We start from the raw sequence: 18,566 nt of genomic DNA on the forward strand, positions 1-18,566 counted from the left end.
TTCATATCTCCTTTTTTTTTTAAATAACAATCTCTCAATTAGTCATATCCTGCTCACTTGTTTTCTACAAACATCATCGGTTTGACAAGCTTGCCATGCATTACAACACATGTAACTACTTCTTGACAATTAACTGTTACCTAGCAACTGGCTCTTTTTCCAGAAATGGCAGCGAGAGGGGTGCAAAGAAAGAAAGATTTCAACTGTATTCTCATAGCATCTTAACTGGATCGTATGCAACAAAGCACTGACAACAGCAACAGCAAATTGGAAAGCACAGCCTGATCTCAACGCCCACTTGTGCCAGTGAAAAGACGAGGACGAAGGAGTTAGGATGGCGCATGAATCACGTAAGGGTTAATACATGAGAAACTCTGCGGGTTTCACCTCACTGGTTGCATGTGATGGTGAAACAAGTCCAGTCCATTTGGAGTGGGAGAGTCGCTCCCAGGTTAAATGGATTGGATGTAAATTGCTTCCATTGGCAGGGAAAATGGTCATTAAATTGCGACATTCCCACTTTTAATGGCTTGTAGTACTGTTAAATAACATTGATGGATTGGATGGGATAGAATTGTTGCTGAAGCAAAGGTTTTATGTAACTTTATGTACTTCAAAACATAAGCATTATACAATACAGGAAAAAAGTCACTGTGGCCTTTTTAGAAATATTTGTAGAAATAGAGCCAACATTGGGCTAATACTTCAACTCAGGGTCAATGTAATATGAAGTGTTTTAGTCTCAAAAATCACTAATATAGTGAAATCTGGGCTGCTTAAAATACTTGATTGTTGCTGTCCAAGTTACACTGACACAGTGTGGAAAAATGTGGTATAGCAAAGGCTGCAATCTGGACTACACATTTGTTTACTGCAACATAGTTTGACATGGAAGGGACTAGGGGGGTTGTTATAACAACAATATACAGCATATTCCAGGCTTCGTAAAACATTTTATTCCCTGGCGTATTTTTCTCCCAACTGAAGTCAAATTGCATTGTGATGTTTTCCCTCCTTAAACAGATTGTTCACCATAAAATTAGGTAATTCTCAAGATTAATAATGTGAATTTAAGAATCAATAGTACAATAAACCACAGATTGTATAAAGTTAAAAGATGAATGTATGAAGCTTGGAAAGAATAACTTTTGCAGAATGTCCAACATCAATAAATATTTCCAGTAATAATAATGATATATATATATATATATATATATATATATATATATATATATATATATATATTTTTTTTTTTAAACCTCCAGACATTAGCACTCGATTCTTAAACTTCACCCGGCACCCCCTCACCCACTCCCCCTCTTTGAGCCAGTCCTCACCCATACGGTTTCCAGGTTCGCCTCCTCACCTGTCAGGCTCTCCAAAAACAGGTTATCCCTAAACCCAACCTCATGGTAGCCATGGTGACGGAAGAACGGTCCCATGGTTGCTAAGCAATGAGAGAGCTCTGTGATACGCTGATGCAGCATTGAAACTTCTCTGATCAGGTCGCTGATTGTCTCTGATAGAGGACGCACCCTGCAGGAAAAAAGGGGATAAGTTTGTTCTTTATTGTCACTTTGTTCGCTATCAAAGTTGTAAACAGCGGATTGATGATTAACAACTGGTGTCATGGTTTAATCTAAAGATGGATGGCTTGTAGACGAATAGGATTTTGGAGATTTTTCCGCATTATGCCTTGTAAGAAGTGTTTCTGTGGTTATATATATGTACGTATCCTGGAAAGGTAGTTGAGCAAACCAGCACAAAAAAAGCTTTGGACCTTTGCGATAAGTTAATTCTGCAAAAAGTTAAGTTGTTTTGTTTTGTTTTGACTGTTGAGGAATTTCCTCAATCGGGTTTCAAAGGTTTATTTAGTACTGTTTGGGATACAGCATATAGCATTCAAAACATTGGTAAAACTGCGCACTGATGCCAAATTAACGCTATTGGCTAACACAAGCGTTCACTGATATACATTTTTATTTCTGGTACATGTTAGTAAAAGCACCAAAATGAACTTGTTTTAGTGATCTACCTCCTCTGTAGTTCCAATGTCCACAATCCAATTCTTTTTCCACTATTAGTAACATCTGCTGTTACCATGACAACCACCAAACGCACCATCAAAAACCAGTGAAGATTCATGATCAGCAGACCCTCAACCTAGAAAAAAAAAACCAAATCAATCACGGCATAAATGAAGACGGACAGCCATTAGCCTTTGTGCTTTGACTACTAACCTTGTATGAAAAGTAGAAGCATACAGTCTAACATTATGTAAAAAAGAAAATCACTGAAGTACTGAGCAGGGTGAGTACCGAGTGTTAATCACACTGGATCATAGTAAGCTGCTGACTCATTGTTTGGGTATTATAACAGATTTGTACAGACATGAAGGTGGGGAAAAATAGAGTGAATATTTGGTAAATGGTCATCTGGTGCACGTTTCACATTTAGCAAAAACATGTCTCACAATCCATCCAATAAAATCCTACCTTACGAAATTATTTCTTGGAGAATAAACGGTGTTTGTAAAAATATTATCATGCACATTTGCAGTTGAGAGAACTCTTTCTGCTGCTGTTAATAAGATAAGTTATTCTTGCAATTTCATAGGTTTACATCAATAAGCCTCTTCTTGAAATGATTCCTTCTTTTCTTTGATTTTTGATCAAGTCATTACGGTCTGTAACGTTCTGTTTGGGCTTTAGGTGGATGGGTGTGTTTTCTTTGTGTGTCCTGTCCGTGTGATTGTATGCATTTCGCCTGCTGTGTCCCTTTTGGCTCGCCTTCCCTTGTGTCATCAATCCCTGTCTGTGTATTTAAACCCCGTGTTTTGTATGACCTTGTGAGAGTATTGTTTCCTGTCGTGAGTTATGTTTTCCTGTTTGCTCGTGTGCGTGTTAAGTTTATATTTTTGTTAATTTTGTCCCAGTTTTTATTAGTACCCTCTGCAGCTGAGGTGAAGTCATAACACTGTGTCTGTTGATGTGAAGGATGTAAAGAAGAAAAGATTAGATTAACTCATTTCTAATGTCAATTTAGTTTGTGCTGTTTCTCTTTTCAATGTTTTCATCCTTTAGATATTTCCTAGCTGCTGCTAATTTTGCTATAACTGGCATCCAGATGTTATTTCAATGTTTGTGTGTAGTTTCCTGGTGTGCAGGCTGAGATGAGATCACAGTTGGCCACCAACACACATAAAGGCACACACCCCTAGCCCCACACACACGTACATACACATACACAACATTTTTTGTGTAAAGCGTCAAGTGGAAAGCCTGCCTCTAAATTGGAGTAAAGTGTCAGAGAAGGAAAGAAAACAACAAAAAGGCAGGAATGCATTTTAACGTCTTAGAGAATGAAAATTGATTGTGGTGACTGAATCTCACCATGGAACACAGCTGTTCAGCATTAGCGACAGGCCGTTTGTCACACATTGTGGAATTCCTCAAGTACATAGTGCTTCATTCTTTTCTTTTTTTGTTCGTAGCTTTTGGGTGTGTTTCTTTAATGTGTAAGAGACAGGCTAAATTACCCAAATATTTTGCGTATGATCCATAGTTTTTCCAAGTATATATCATACCTGTCAACCTCTGCTGATAACTGCCCTTATAAATGATTATGATTCCCCTTACAAACCCCCCAAAAAACCTTACAAACACCGTACGAGTCGTACGGTGTTTGTAAGTTTTTTTGGGGGGTTTGTAAGGGGAATCATAATCATTTATAAGGGCAGTTATCGGCAGAGGTTGACAGGTATGATATATTTGTGTGGAGGTGGTTTATGTGGTGACCATTTTGGTTACATTATCTGAATAAGGTGATGCCAAACATGTCTGATAGTTAGTGGACTCGCCGTTTCCTATTTTCAAATACACTGGGCACAAAATTTTGGTATGAGTATCCGGTAAAATCTTTAAGATTCTATTTCTGTAACATCCATTAATCTAACTTCAGAGGGGAATTGTACTTTACAGATTTTAGGAAGAAACATGAAACATGAAACAGACCGACAGGATATGATAATGTGGGCTAGGTCTATCCCCTAGGCCTGTGATTTAGAGTCATAGTTATTTTAAGAGTGGCTATCTCGGAAATTTCCATATCAATTGTTGTCCCACTTGGCAGGAAAAGGAAATTTGTACATGGAAGAATACACTTTAGTACTCAATAACGGAGTTCCCAAAAAGGTTGCGTTCTTTTCCTGCACCGACCATGAAATGCTTTTAAATGGTCGACGTCACGAAGGTTCCATTTCCCGTTCCCAATGACTTCCCGTCGCGCAACAAATGTTTTGAGGAAGTGAATTTATCAGAAACGGGAAGTTCAAGTTGTTAGTTTACGAACACGGACCAAATGACAGCCACCAGGAAATATGAGGAATAGAGAGGTTTAAACATCTTTTACAAACATGGCATCGCAAAAATGTTGGCATCTTTTTCTTCTACTGTTTTGGATATTCAAAATGCTCCTTCCTTTATGCTCAGGCATGGAAGCTCCAAGTAAGTTGTCCATAGAAATACATAGTAGGCTTCTGTCTAACATATTATAGATGTTTTTTTTATTAGGACCTGATCACTGACAGTCAGTTGTTCACCGCAAAGAACTATTATTTTCGTATTGTTTATTATCATTAGTGTTATTATTATTATTGTTAGTAGTAGTAGTAATAGTTTTAGTAGTATTTCTGCTTTTTAATTTTGTTTTGTTGTCCATAGGATTATTTTTTTCGGAGACCGTGTTTGTGGCAATCAGAGGGGAAGTTATCCACATTCCTTATGAGCTGCACATACCTGCAAAGGAAAATAATGATGTCTTGATATGCTTCGACCCTAACAACCAGCAATTTTTTAGACGCGCTTTTCCTGCAACTGGAGAGGCTGCGTTCAGCAACAAGGCCATAATGGAACTGGGGGATCTCAGGAGATCAGGAGAATATCGTTGCCAGTATAAAGAGGCCAAAGCTTATTTTTTTCTGAGACTACGAGGTGGGTGCAGGTGAAGGCGAATTTGTGAAACGGTTATGACATTAAACTCTTAACTGGATAAATTCGCTAGCGTTTGCCTGAAAACTCCAATGTGTCCTCGTTGGCAAACAAAAGGAAAAAAAACTTTTTTCCACCTGTATGGAATGCTCTGGTGTCAATCAGAGTACTCCCAAAGTTATTACAATGGATATTTCTGGAAAATGTATTGTTGGAAGCAACATCCGTTGCCTGCTTAAAGCTTATGTTGAGTTGACACTAGTAGTATTAGTATTAAAATATAATTGATTAATGTAAATCTGAATTAAATACATTACAGTTCAAATGGTTGGGGTCACCCAGACAATTATTTCTATTTTTAATAGAAGTTTGTACGTATATCACGTAAAAAGTGCTCACGGAGCGAATCCAATTTCAGGGGTTTATGACAATTATTATTGTAAAAACAACCAAAATGATTTCTAACATTTTCAAAGTGTTGACTATATTTTCAATTCATTCCACAACTTGATTAAAAAAGTGTCCCTTTTCATGGAAAACACAAAATTGTCTGTGTGAGGCCAAACTTTTGAACAGTTACAGATGTCATAAAATATGTTTCTTTGTCATATGTCATAAAAGTTGTATTCTACTAGATGAATACTACAAGGATTTTACCAAGGACACATTCGCCATAGTGATGGGCTTCTTCATTGGTGTGTTGCTGATTTTTAGTGTAGTCAGCTCTCTGTATGTCTTCAGAGGAACTTGGGTAAGAAGGTCTCATCTGCAAGAGCATGTAGCAATAGAACTGAGACCACATTAAAAAGACAGAATAAAAAGTGTTACCGTATATTAGTATATTATGGATGTGTGCATATTTCAGGCAGGAAAAAAACATGAGCGTGGCAATCCGAGCAATGATCGAAAGAAGAATAAACAACAAGCAGACAAGCCTGAGGAGGACAGAACGGGTGTGATCGTAACTTCTTCTACATCCCTCTATGCTGTAAGTACCAATGTGTGATAATGGCACACTCGTGCAATTATTGTTGTTCCTTTTCTCTACAAGTGATAAGACACAATGTTTCAGAGTCTTGAGTCACGACCTCGGTCTATATATGATGTACTGGACCGCTCATCTGTCAACAACACAGTGTCCAACCAGAAAAAGCCTGCTCTCATGCCAAAAACGGGTCACACCCCGGTCAGTTCATAATCGAACTGCTTTATCAAATACTCAGAAATCTAAGACAAACTAAACTTATTTTCCCTCCTCAGGCAAAGCAAACACAATCACAAGACGAAGGGCTATTTGAGTCTGTCTACGAGAATTTTTGAATCACTATGAGTCAACACTGGCTGCTGATATTGTTAACCACAAATAATGAATTTATTATATATATAACATTTTATATATATATATATATATATATATATATATATATTTATTTATTTATATATATTTATATATATTTATATTTATATATTTATATATATATATATATATTTATATAGGAATATATAACATTAAAGCTATGTATGTATACACACACAACTACATGTGATTTAATTTTATATAATGCCTACATATCACCGTCTAATATGAATTTAATACAAACTGCAATTCTTTGAAGTTGGGATTTTGTCTAAATAATACATTTGTAAAATAAAAACTATTACAATCAAAATTTGGTGCCTGCAAAAATGTCAAAACAGAGGAATATTTTTTTAATCAAATGTGTTATTATCACCTTTTTAAGGACCCCCAAAAAGCATTTGGTGTCTGAGGACAACAATGGTTCAAGCTTTGTAGATAGACTTACTTTGAATTTTTGTTTGAGCACAACTCAATTTCCTCAAAAGGCCTAGTTTTGAAGCATATTGTTTTTAGTAGGTTAACAATGAATTTTTTATTAAATAATTTGATAGCCAACGAGCGCGTCGGCCTCACAGCTCTGGGGTCCTCAGTTCAAATCCAGGCCACGTCCATCTGCGAGGAGTTTGCATGTTCTCCCTGGGCCTGTGTGGGTTTCCTCCCACATTCCAAAAACATGCATGGTAGGCTGATAGGACACTCTAAAATTGCCCCTAGGTATTGGTGTGAGTGTGCATGGTTGTCCATCTTGTGCCCTGCAATCGGCTGGCCACCGATTCAGGGTGTGCCCCGCCTCTGGCCCGGAGACAGCCGTGATTTTCTCCGAGCCCCCCCCCCCCCCCCCCCCCCCCCCCCCCTAGAAGATGAGATGAGATGATAGCCAACGTCCATATAAATTGTGGTCTACTGCAGAGCCTCCATCATAGGCAAACTAGGGTTGCCTATGGCGTCATCTAGTGGAATAGATATAAAACTACAGTTGGAATATATATTTACATATCCCCTGCCTCGTGCCCATAGTGCGCTAGGATTGGCTCCAGCACCCCCTGCGACCCTTGTGATGTTAAGTGATATGGAAAATAAGTGAAAGAAAAAATGAATGAATGAAATAACGTTTAAGCATAATTTTCCACGGATCTTGATCTACAACTAGCCTGATTAATATCGACACAACCAATAAATAAATAAATAAATATAGTGGTCCGCTATTTGGGCCTTTTCTTTCAGCCAATAAGATTTAAAGATTTGCAGCCCTGTAGCCAATCACAGCCTTTTTTGCAGCGGCTGCTCTTCCGGGTTATTTACTATCGATGAGCATGGCTGCCGAAGGTGATTTCTTGGCAAGATACCGCGCTGTGTCGAATAAACTTAAAAAGTAAGTGTTGGAGAATAGAGATAATAGGGAAAATAACCTTAAATATGAAGAATCAAAACGTAATTATGCCAGTCATCTACATTTTAGCTCGAGGTTGCTAGCTTCTATCGCGATCGGTTGAGGATTAAATGTAGGCTTTCATCTAACATTAATGAGTCGATCTCTGGTCGCTAATATGTATCTTGCAAAAATATGTTTTGTGGAAGCTTTTCTAAATTAACTTATTAGCCTGCTATTTGTCATCGTCAAAAATAAGTCATTCTCTGATGGCTATGGGAAGCTTATTTATTTTAGCTGCCTGCTTGACGAAAACGTAATTTTGTCAATTTTGTTAGATACATATCATTGTAATTATGACACACAATGTCCAATGTTGCTTGTCGTGGAACTACACAACATGGTTTGTCCTCGTTGCAGACGTTTTCTTCGGAAGCCAAATGTTGCAGAAGCCAGTGAACAGTTCCGTAAGTTCCATTCGATGCCCAGATTTAGCTTCCCTAACTTCCCCTTCTTGTTCCACTCAAATGCATCAATGTTTTGTTTTCATTTTTCGTCTTTTGCTTCAGGCCATCTTGCCAAAGAGCTTAAACAACAGGACTGTCTGCAGTATGCAGCCTTCTGCAACCTGGCTATGGCTCGGTAAGAGAATTCACCCCCAAACAATTGTTGGCAAGGTATTTGTCTGGCATCATTAGGCATGAACTGCTACCTGCTAAACAAACTGAAGCAGATTACTATTTAATCATCCAGTGTGATGCATGATTTTCTTGACTTTGACTTGTTCCCTGCATAAAGTTCAATCATTCTGTAGGATGAGAAAGTGTCTAAAAAAATGACCCATATTTTGAGACACTTTCACATGGTACAGACTGATTGAACCGCATGCAATATTGCTCAAGTCTGTTGTGGAATCAAGCTGTTGGAAGCTCGACCTTTTATTCCAGATTTCTCATCCAAGGCAGCCTTCAACTTTTGTAGTTTATCATGCTATCCGTCTCTTCAGGTGTGAGCAGACTCTGTTTAACGCTCCCGGAGAAGCCCTGGCGCTAACTGATGCCGCTCGCCTATTTCTTTCCTCCGAGCAAGAGAATCGCTCTCTTCAGGCACCAGGCTTTGACGAGCACCTTCAGGCTGCACTCAACTGCTACAGTTTTGCCATAAAGGTTTACTATGACATCCCTTTGTTTGAAAATCACTCTACATATTAGTATTTTAATAATTGTGTGACATTGTGGCTGTCGCTTGAAGGCTGATCTTTTTACAGGTATATGTTGAGATGAACCAGCCTGTGATGGCAGCCAGTTTGTGTCTAGAACTCGGCAATGCACTCAAGGTAAGCAGTTCCATTTATTTGGGACAGTAAACAGGTGATGCATTTGGTTTGACTCTTTGTCATCTATAGGAGATGAACCGACCAGGAGAGGCCATTGTTCATTACCAGAGAGCTGCAGAGCTGCAGACACAGATGCCAATGGAAGCTCTTTTGTCACTGGGAGAAATGGCTTCATGTAAAATTCTCACACGTGAGTTTGATGTCTCTCTCTGTATGGCCAGTCAGGGTATGTTTCTTCCACACCACCGTTCTAAGGTTCTGGTGTCGTATCGCTTCTTCAGCCATCTTTTGTTGAGTTTGCATGTGTCTTCTGCAGATGCTGCACCTAATTCCCACATTTAAATACATGTTTAACCTAACATTTCCAATGAAGTGGTTGTTTGGGCAAATATGCTTGGAGATTAATTTTGTGAAGGTTGCCTCTTGCCCTAAGTCAGAAAGGGAAGGACTAAACTCCCCTGCAACCCTAAGTGTAGTATGTGTTATACAAAATGGCGGACTTTGCAACATGTGATGAATTGATTTATTATTTAAGAGGTGTGTGTCCAGATATTTTATGTTTTAGCTCCTCTTGTGTGTGCTTCATTTATTTTTTTCAGGTGACTATGATGGCGCATTGTCCGTGTTTACAGAGATGCAGCTCACATGCCAGGAAAGAGGACTGCAACTACCAGGCACTAACACTCCTGCTGGTGAGGCTCTTTTGCATATACTGGCTTTGGCCACTCAAATCGTCATTAAAAGTAGGTAATTTAAAAAAAATCAAGAAAGCATACCTCAAATGTACCATTATAGTATGTATGCACAAGAATTCCCCTACTGGAACATGGTAGATATTCCACACATGTTGTAGACTCACATTAAGGGTTGCCAGTGGTTCAAATTTGTGAAAAAAGTTAGCCTCCTCTTTGAGAAATTAGAGGATACTGCATGTGCCTCTTTTGGGAAGCCAAATGACATAATAGGCTTGTGGTATTACATATCTCTAAAGTTTTTTTTATGTAAAGGTGCTTTTCTGGATATTGTGGCAAAATGCGAGATCTCCAGAGTACTACTGCTGATGCTACTTGAGGTACCAACTATGGTTTCATACATTATTTAAAAAATGAATGGTATGGGTTTTTTTTTATTAACAATGCTGTTGAAATATTTGCTTCATAAAAATGCAATTTGATTATTTTATACTTTTTTTTGGCCCTTGGTGTATGTGTCCTAAATGCACCAAGCTCAAATACCACAGCTATGACCTGGAAACATAAATATCATTTTTCATTCATTTTTTGAACCGCTTATCCTCACAAGGGTTGCGGGAGCCTCAGATTACGACGGAAACCAGGCGGAGGCCAACGTGCTAACCACTCGACCGCCATAATACTTTATCATCCATTTTATTATGCCTCTACATAACTACAGCAAATGATGCTGTTGCAAAAACATCTTAAAGCATCCAGTAGCTGGAATATATTTCTTTTGTTAACATTCCCCCCTCCATTGGAATTGTGTTTTCTACAAGAATGTATTTTAGGTTTATCTGAGTATTATATTGAAAGTGAAAATGAAATATTCCAGATGCAATTTTATAGAAACATTGCACCACTGGGCTGCATAAACAAATGCCAAATTGTCAGTGGGAAATAGCTATCAAAATGTAAAGTGGTGAAAGGGTAGTTAACGGTTTATAATGTGAAAGGCAGGAAACACCCACGCAATGAGAATCAATACTCTAGCAGATAGCAAATTTAGTGTTACGCCCCTTTTATATCTTTTTTTTTATCAAGCATAAACTTTTCATTGGATTGAATCTTGACTGCTTTTCTGTGCAGCCTCCGCCCCAGAAACTGCTACCAGAACATGCACAAACACTGGAGAGATACGCATGGGAGTCTTTTGACCCACACAGCCAAGGTGACTAAGATTTTGATTTCTTAACAAAACTATTAGGATCAGGTCCCTTTTTTTGTGTTATTAAGAAGCAGTTGCTTGAGACATTTATTTTAAGTCCAATGATTCAGTGCTTATGTATTTTTTTTAGTGACCTTCCTGCCTGAGAATGTTTTCCTGCTCCTGCAGTCGGTGGTGGTGAGTTTCATCAGCCGCATACTTGTGCACTTGACAGGATTTCCTGGTCTTCTCCTCGGGGCCTTGGCAAGGCAGCGATAAATGTGCTGGGATTGTGCTGGGATTGGCCCGGCTTTTCAATTCGATCCTAGTTTTCCTCTTTTTAATCTGTGGCGTCGTACACGTGTTCTCAAAGGACCAAAAATGTACTCTTTTTGATAAAATATAATCAGAGGAAACTAGAATGAAATCAACTTTTTAAACAAGCACTGTCACATATTATTTTCAAGGCCATCTGATTTTATTTGTGCAGCATATAAAAACCAATGTGTTTTGCAGATGGCGTGCCAGGAGAAAGACACTGAGTCTCTGAAGTCTCTTCAGACGGAACTATGGTAACTATTATAAAATGTTAATCTCCATTAAGAGACATTTTTACTTCCCATGTTTAAAGTTACAGATTTGTTTATCTTATTTACTTTCCTAAATTTGTATTTTCCCCACTTTTAGGCCACTGCTGACTTCTGAACAGAATCACCTCCTTCATCTAGTGGTTCAGGAGCGCATTACACCGTCTGGCCAAGGCATTTAGTACAGCGCTGTTCTCATCCGCTTCCTCTGGGAACGACAGTTAACATCATGGAAACATTCCTGCCTGTGACTGGGTCTGTTCTAGGATCTCAAGAAACACTTTTACTGAAAGAAAACAAAATGTAAAACCTTCTTTTTAAAAAAGGTGAGTTATGTTGATAGTCTAAGTTCGCACTTTACTTGAGTCCCCTTTTACCAAAACACTTGTGCTCCGATGCATGGGGTTTGAAGCCTATCTTGGCTGACTTTGATTTTGGCTGCTGTCTACACTGGGGCTGGTCACCAGTCAACTGTTTATAAAGTACACAATTCATGCTCCTGGGGAGAATGTGCAAAGCCAGAGCAGTTTTGAAACCCAACATCAGAGCTGTAAGGCAAACATACCAGTTACGGGCTGGTAACTAACTTCTAATATTTGCCCTCTGATAATGTTAGTTAGTATTAGTTTAAGGGAAAAAAATCACAAAGCTGTGTGTTACTAGTTTAATTGATTATATGGCTTCACTCCAATGTAATTACAACCCAATGCATAATCTAGAAATAGTCAAATGAAATACTGTCGTCCTCCATATCTGGTTCACATGTACATATTGATGTACAGGGTGTCCAGTCTTTTTACCACTTCATTTTTATAATACCATTTATTATAAGTGCAATTGATTAGATATTTTATTCAGCTTTTTTCTATTGTATTCAATGTTTATTTTTATTTTTTTAACCACACTGCTTTTGTGTCTTTCAGGGATTCTGTTTGTGAAAGAGGTGATGTTGAATCCCCTACAAAATGGCTACCACTCAAGAGAAAGCGCAATGTGTATCATGGTTTATTGAAACAAAATCAGAAAGGTAGACTCAGCGAAACTACAGAACTAAGTATGGAAGGAATCCACTGCATGGCACAAGAAATTTATGGAGACTGGGACAGTGTTAGTTAAAGGAAGGTGTGGGCGACCAAGAACATCGATCGTGTAAAGATGATGTTCTCGGTCACCTACTTCTCCCTTTATTTACACGATGATGGTCTCGGTCACCTACTTCTTCCTTTATTTAGTGTTAAATAAAGGAAGAAGTAGGTGACTGAGAACATAATCTTTACACGATTTTTCTTTCTTTACGAAATTTCTTCTGCTATGCACGAATTGGTGGATCTTTTCCATACTTAGTTCTGTAGTTTCGTAGAGTCTGCCTATCCGATTTTGTTTCAATAAACCATGAGACACATTGCACCTTCTCTTGAGGGGTAGCCATTTTGTAGGGGTTCATGCAACATCACCTCTTTCAAAAACAGAATCCCTGAAACACACAAATGCAGTGTGATTAAAAACTTAAACACTGACAACAATAGAACAAATCTGAATAAAAAATCTGATCAATTGCATTTTTAATACATTTTTGAAATGGTAAAGAGACTTTATGGACACCTTTTTAAAGATAGCAGCCTACTTGCAAACAAAACACAAAAGTTTTTGAAAAAGAACATTAAAAAATGTTACAAAAATATAATGGTTACAATGTACATGGATAAAACAAGGATACATTATACTTAAATCATAAAATAAAAAAATACATGACTTAAAATGACTTGTTTTTTTCAATTGAGGCTTGCTTTTAATTGTTCAAGTACTGCAACAGGGTAGAGTTGCTAACCTGCTGCAATTTTACACTATGCTTGTGTCTTTCGGGTGTCGCTAAAAGCTTCCGCTTCAGGTGGTTAGGGGTCAGCAATTGAGCTTGTCAGTGCCCCCACCCTGCTTTAAAAATAATCTCAACTTGATGGCTTGTGTAACTTATCTCACTGTTTTCAATAAAAAATGTAAAGCAATATCTCCCCAGTTTGGCTACCTTTTGTAGTGGCTACATCATTTAAAGGCAACACACTACACGTAAGATCTTCTCAAATTCTCCTTCTGTGTAAACTATAATACACTAATGAAATACTTCGTTCCCAGTTCTCCCAAATTTTACGCTATCCTAACTAACCTCAAACTAGTGGTGTGACTTGCCACCAGATGTCAAATGAAATATTTTACATCAATAATTGGATTTTTTTTGCCCCTCTAATTTGTTAATTTAATATGAATTAGCTTGGTTTACAAATTCAAAGTACTTTGCTCCCACATAGTCCCATATGTTCAAATTTGTTGAGGGAAGGGAAATCTACCCTATAAAATAATTATACTTGCATAAATGACTAGGAATCATTTAAAATGCCTTCAAGTGACCAGCAATATTCATGTACTTGAGTCCGAACATCAAATATTTGTCGCAAATTTGGAGGATACTTCTTTAAAATCCCAATTAGGTACAAGATCCCGGATCATGGCCTACACTGCTTTTTTCTACTTACTCGCTCTTTTTCCGCAAGACAAGATAGGTGATGGCTAAGAGCAGTGTGAGGACAAATGAGATCCAGGCTAGGATGTAGGAGTGTCCATATGCTCCACTTTCACTGGTGTGGAACTCGGCAGTGTAAATCGAAGCAGCTATCATTATACACAAACCTGCAGACAGAAAGAAATCACTCAAGACAATCTGAAGTAATAACAGGAAACACCGCACACCGTTTGGTACGTTATGTACTGAAATTTTTTTTTGCCTTTGAAAAATAGACCTAGATTGCGTGCTTATGCGCTAACATGATTTTGCCGTGCTACCACAATAAATCTGTAAATTATTCTTAAAAATGATAAATACTACACAAAAACCTTTTTTCCATTTTAAATTCAAATAAAATGTTAACATTTTCAAGACATTTGAAAGTTGCATTTTATTGCCATTTAAGGCATTATCAAAAATCACTGAATTCATTATTTATAAGACTTTTCAAGGATCTGCAAGAACCCTGTTTAGAGCTGCCATGTTGTGCTCATAGTAAAGCAAATTAAAGTAATGACACCAAGTGTTATATTTTGAAGTGTCCCTGCTTCTGTCAACGACACGCCCGATGATTCACTGGTCCATGAACCAGAGGCCACAATTAGAGGAAATATGGTATTTTAGTAGGAATCGGGACATAAAAATCGTTAAGTAATATCAACTAAGATGAAAGAATCTGATGAACAATGATCTCGATTTTTCTGCCACCCACTGATGATCTAATAAAAATCTGACCATAAATCTTTTTAACATGTTACAAATATTTAGAGAAAATAATGACCCATCAAGATGATGCGCATGACTCACTTTTTGAGTGGAGTTAAACAAAACGCCCTTAAGACACGTGTAGTTTGAGAAAGGCTTTAAATCTCTTTTTCCTCTAAATTACTATACTGCATTTCACGCAACAACAAAAAAGGAACTTTTCTTTTATATTAAGGACTACTAACTAACTTATTTAACTTACAAATAACCATCGATGAGATTTGAGTCACTGGTCTGGCTGAACTAAAAAAACCTCAATTTAGAGAGGAATTTATAGGAGGTACTCTCACTTTGGAAAAACACTTCAGCCATTTCCTCATTACTTAGTAGTAGTTAAAACATATTTTAATGCCTTTTAAATAAAATACATAAATATAATGATACTTCTGTCCTGCAAGATAAGGGTGATTTTTGTGCATGCATTCCATTAGTTTTACAAGGTTTAATCCAGCACATTCTGGATAGAGAATAGACAACCTTTTGTCCTTCTGGTGTCATGCAGAACAAATAAATTAGCTGTGATTGAACTTGCCTCTGGGGCCTTTCCAAGAGAATTGCAGCAATGGGTCTAAATCGATCCCACCCCATGACCCTCCACTTTTTCTTCAGTAAATGTACTGTACATAATGTAAATCGTGGGGTGATGCCATTATAAGATTCCCTGAAGTTACAGGAGAAAAGGGCTTGGTCATACTCACAGGCAAGCAACTGTAAAACGCCGGTGAAGGTGAAGCGTTGGCCTTTGGGAAGAGTGAAGAGCTGGGCCACAAAGACGAACAAGGCCAGAATGGAGAAGATGCATGCCAGCACTGAAGTCGCCTGTACTGCCTGGAGGTATTCTGCGGCCACAGGTGAGGAAATAACAAAAGTACGTAAAATTGAAATGTGTTTTCTAGTATACAACATCCTTCACAAATCAATGATATTCTACCAGTGGTCCTTGCTGTTACGTAAACTTGGCATCTGCCCGCTTCCTATATGCGGACTAATAATGGACTCAACACCTGTTACCTCATTTTATTTCTTGCAATGGGATAGGACACAAAGCACCATCTATTTTATTAGGTCACAAAATCTCAAATAGGCTTTACCTTCTGGGTAGTCTTTTAGGTTGGTGTAATGCCAGGCCGAGTTGATGAGCTCCCATCTTCCCCACAAGTCAGTTGACAATGCATCAGTGGTCCACCAGGCCTACAGAGATACAATTTCCATTTCATTACATGGGTTTACAATGGGTTAGGTCTGGACTCTCACACTGTTGTTAGTCTTTTACCCTTTATAGAGCACTCATTTAACTCAGTGGCTGCTAAATATCCAATCCATTTTGACTGGGAGATTTCTCGCACTGTCAATGGCAGCCACTTAATTAAAAAATAGTGTATTGATGTTATAGTTGCAGCTCTCTCAAGGCATACATATTAACATTTACATTCATCCTGTCAGTCATACCTCATTTTTTGGCTTGAGAGTGCCTGAATGGAATGGTTGACCTTTTTTTCATTGAAGTCAAATACAACACTGGAATGTAAATCATTTTTGTGAATAAACCAATTAAACCCCAAACTACTTACATTATCAATTGTAGCAACAAGAAGCAGGATAATGGCGGTGAGATGCACAATAACGATTCCAGCCAACATCAACATTGTGACCGTCTGCAAAAAAGAAATACAGTCATGCTTCTACTTACAAATGCCTCTAGGGACAAAATTTTCAGGTTATGAAATGTTTTATATGCAAATGAGTGACTTGAGATACGAAAAAGATCCAAGTTACAAAATCCCCCAAAAAGTAAATGCATTTCCTTACCCGTTATTTTATTTTGAAAATATTGTCGCGGATACATTGATTCTCACTTTAGAACATCGCTACCCTCTACTGGGCTCTCATTTCATCGCTCTCATTCTATCTCATATAATGACAATAAAAGCATTTCGGTTTAATTCAATTGGCTGTCTCACAACAACCACTAACAGTGTTTCAAGATACCTGTCCACCTTGACTAAATGCTCCCCCTATTAACGATTGCAATTCCCTTAATTAAGCGATTAAAAACCATACAAATTCAACACGGTACATATTTTCTCACACGCACACAAAGCGGACAGCTTTTGGCCCTGGTAGAACGGGCTCTTGTCGCCATCTGGCGGACAAACACAGGTATTACGTCTCCCATAATAACGGCCGCGGAGTGAACTATTTCAGCGGTGCAGGGCACATGTTCATATGCTCTATTTATTAAAGGCATTAATAAATCATTTCCTTTTTAATTTTCTCTCTTTTGGGTTCCCTCACATCTTTCACACAAAATTGGGACACTGACCAATTTTAAAGGGTTAGGGGGTTAGCGAATAAGAGAATTTACTTATATAGTACACCTCTACTTTCAAAATTTTCAAGTTACGGAAAAAGTTCTGGAGCCAATTAATTTCGTAAGTAGTACGATTATGGCTTGGGGTGCGTGTGTGCGTGCGTGTGCGTGCGTGTGCGTGCGTGCGTGAGGAGGATGCAGAGCTGCAGTTTTTTTTTTAAAATTCAGACTCCCCCTTGGAGAAAGCCCCTCACAGCTGTCCCAGATAAAACACTGCGAGTGGGAGCTGACAGACAGAGGGGCCCCCCAAAAAACGCCCTCAAAGCCCCACAAGACAGATGTGCCCCCACCCCCCCAAGACACACACGCACGCACACACACACACACATTGCGCCGAAATAAAAAGTTCACACATTTATCGTTCCACATGGTTGGTTAAACCAACAAGAAATATTTGTAGTGCTAGTCAAAACTACTCGTATTGGGGCCCTTTGGAGCTATTTCCGTCGACGAGAAAGGCGCATTTGTTGCGATGGCGGCGCGACATTTCCAAATTACACACGCAGGCCCTCTACTGTACAACGCGGTCAAAATGTTTGAAAAGAGCGCGAGCACGACGCTATGGAACCGTAACGAAATCCAACCATAAACCACACTATTAGAATCATTTAGCTAATTAGCGTTCGACTTCGGATGCTTTCCAACATGAGCTCCAAACTTTTCCAAACATTACCAAACAACTTTGAAAGTTTGGACCACGCTTTGGATCTCGCTGTTTTGCGCTAGAAACACACCCAAACCACACAAAAAGTGCACGTTTCAGCAAGGAATATTTAGGGTTAAGAATGGAATGGAATATTAGAAATGATTACCTGAAAGTAGCGGAACGCACAGCCTGGGAGTTATTTGGAAAATGTGAAAGGCAGTAGAGGACCCACCCAGCTCTGACTTGGACGCACACACATCGGCCTGTTTTCCCTCTCTTCCCCTTGTACAAGCCCCACCCAGAAAGTTTCACATTTTTTTCCCTTCTTCAATGAAATATCCACACTTACCCAAAGCTACTCTACATGGGATCCACAAAGTCCAAACCAATTCAAACTCTATTCCTCCACCCTTTTTCTGCTGTCTATACAGCCCCTTAAAATATTTTTGATTTTTTTAAAGCATCCATTCCAGTAAACTAATAGTAGTCAACTCAGAAACTGTAAATGAATGCATGATAAAAGTAATGTATTTTAAAAAGCATCTGCATCACAACCTGTTTTCTCTGTAGGGCAATGACAATAGTGAAAATGTGCTTATTTCCAAGTTATACGTGTGTTCCGTAAGAACAATCCATTCTAGTAAATAAATAGTAGTCAACTCGAAAACTGCAAAGTAATGTTTTATACCTCGAATCTGACCAAATG

General features: G+C 38.4%; 3 protein-coding genes across 6 annotated transcripts; 2 read left to right on the forward strand and 1 right to left on the reverse strand.

Moving 5' to 3' along the window:
* The first annotated feature begins 216 nt into the window (after positions 1-216).
* Positions 217-6,728, forward strand: nfam1 (NFAT activating protein with ITAM motif 1). 4 transcript variants are annotated; one of them, XM_077604345.1, is made up of 6 exons: positions 217-350; positions 4,858-4,991; positions 5,624-5,739; positions 5,854-5,976; positions 6,061-6,174; positions 6,249-6,728. In XM_077604345.1, exons 2-6 carry the CDS (start codon positions 4,907-4,909, stop codon positions 6,306-6,308), a joined length of 498 nt encoding a protein of 165 aa, XP_077460471.1. In that variant the 5' UTR covers positions 217-350; positions 4,858-4,906; the 3' UTR covers positions 6,309-6,728. The 4 variants fall into 4 exon arrangements, with proteins under 4 accessions (XP_077460471.1, XP_077460470.1, XP_077460472.1 ...); XM_077604344.1 differs by having other exon boundaries at positions 221-350; positions 4,722-4,991; XM_077604342.1 differs by lacking the exon at positions 217-350 and adding an exon at positions 3,741-4,505 and having other exon boundaries at positions 4,722-4,991.
* An 851-nt stretch (positions 6,729-7,579) lies between these two features.
* Positions 7,580-12,321, forward strand: f8a (coagulation factor VIII associated). The gene is made up of 12 exons (XM_077605652.1): positions 7,580-7,720; positions 8,138-8,184; positions 8,287-8,359; positions 8,724-8,883; positions 8,985-9,053; positions 9,123-9,243; positions 9,653-9,745; positions 10,061-10,125; positions 10,877-10,958; positions 11,086-11,132; positions 11,451-11,506; positions 11,622-12,321. Exons 1-12 carry the CDS (start codon positions 7,656-7,658, stop codon positions 11,701-11,703), a joined length of 960 nt encoding a protein of 319 aa, XP_077461778.1. The 5' UTR covers positions 7,580-7,655; the 3' UTR covers positions 11,704-12,321.
* A 529-nt stretch (positions 12,322-12,850) lies between these two features.
* On the reverse strand, positions 12,851-18,231 carry emp1a (epithelial membrane protein 1a). Its single transcript, XM_077605653.1, has 6 exons — positions 18,027-18,231; positions 16,415-16,498; positions 15,935-16,034; positions 15,542-15,682; positions 14,050-14,203; positions 12,851-12,995 (listed from the first exon to the last, which is right to left on the reverse strand). The coding sequence occupies exons 2-6, from the start codon at positions 16,487-16,489 to the stop codon at positions 12,962-12,964; spliced, it is 504 nt and encodes a 167-aa protein (XP_077461779.1). The 5' UTR covers positions 16,490-16,498; positions 18,027-18,231; the 3' UTR covers positions 12,851-12,961.
* Between the last annotated feature and the right edge of the window lie 335 nt (positions 18,232-18,566).

Source organism: Stigmatopora argus, chromosome 7 (genome assembly GCF_051989625.1).
Source record: "Stigmatopora argus isolate UIUO_Sarg chromosome 7, RoL_Sarg_1.0, whole genome shotgun sequence".
NCBI lineage: Eukaryota > Metazoa > Chordata > Actinopteri > Syngnathiformes > Syngnathidae > Stigmatopora > Stigmatopora argus.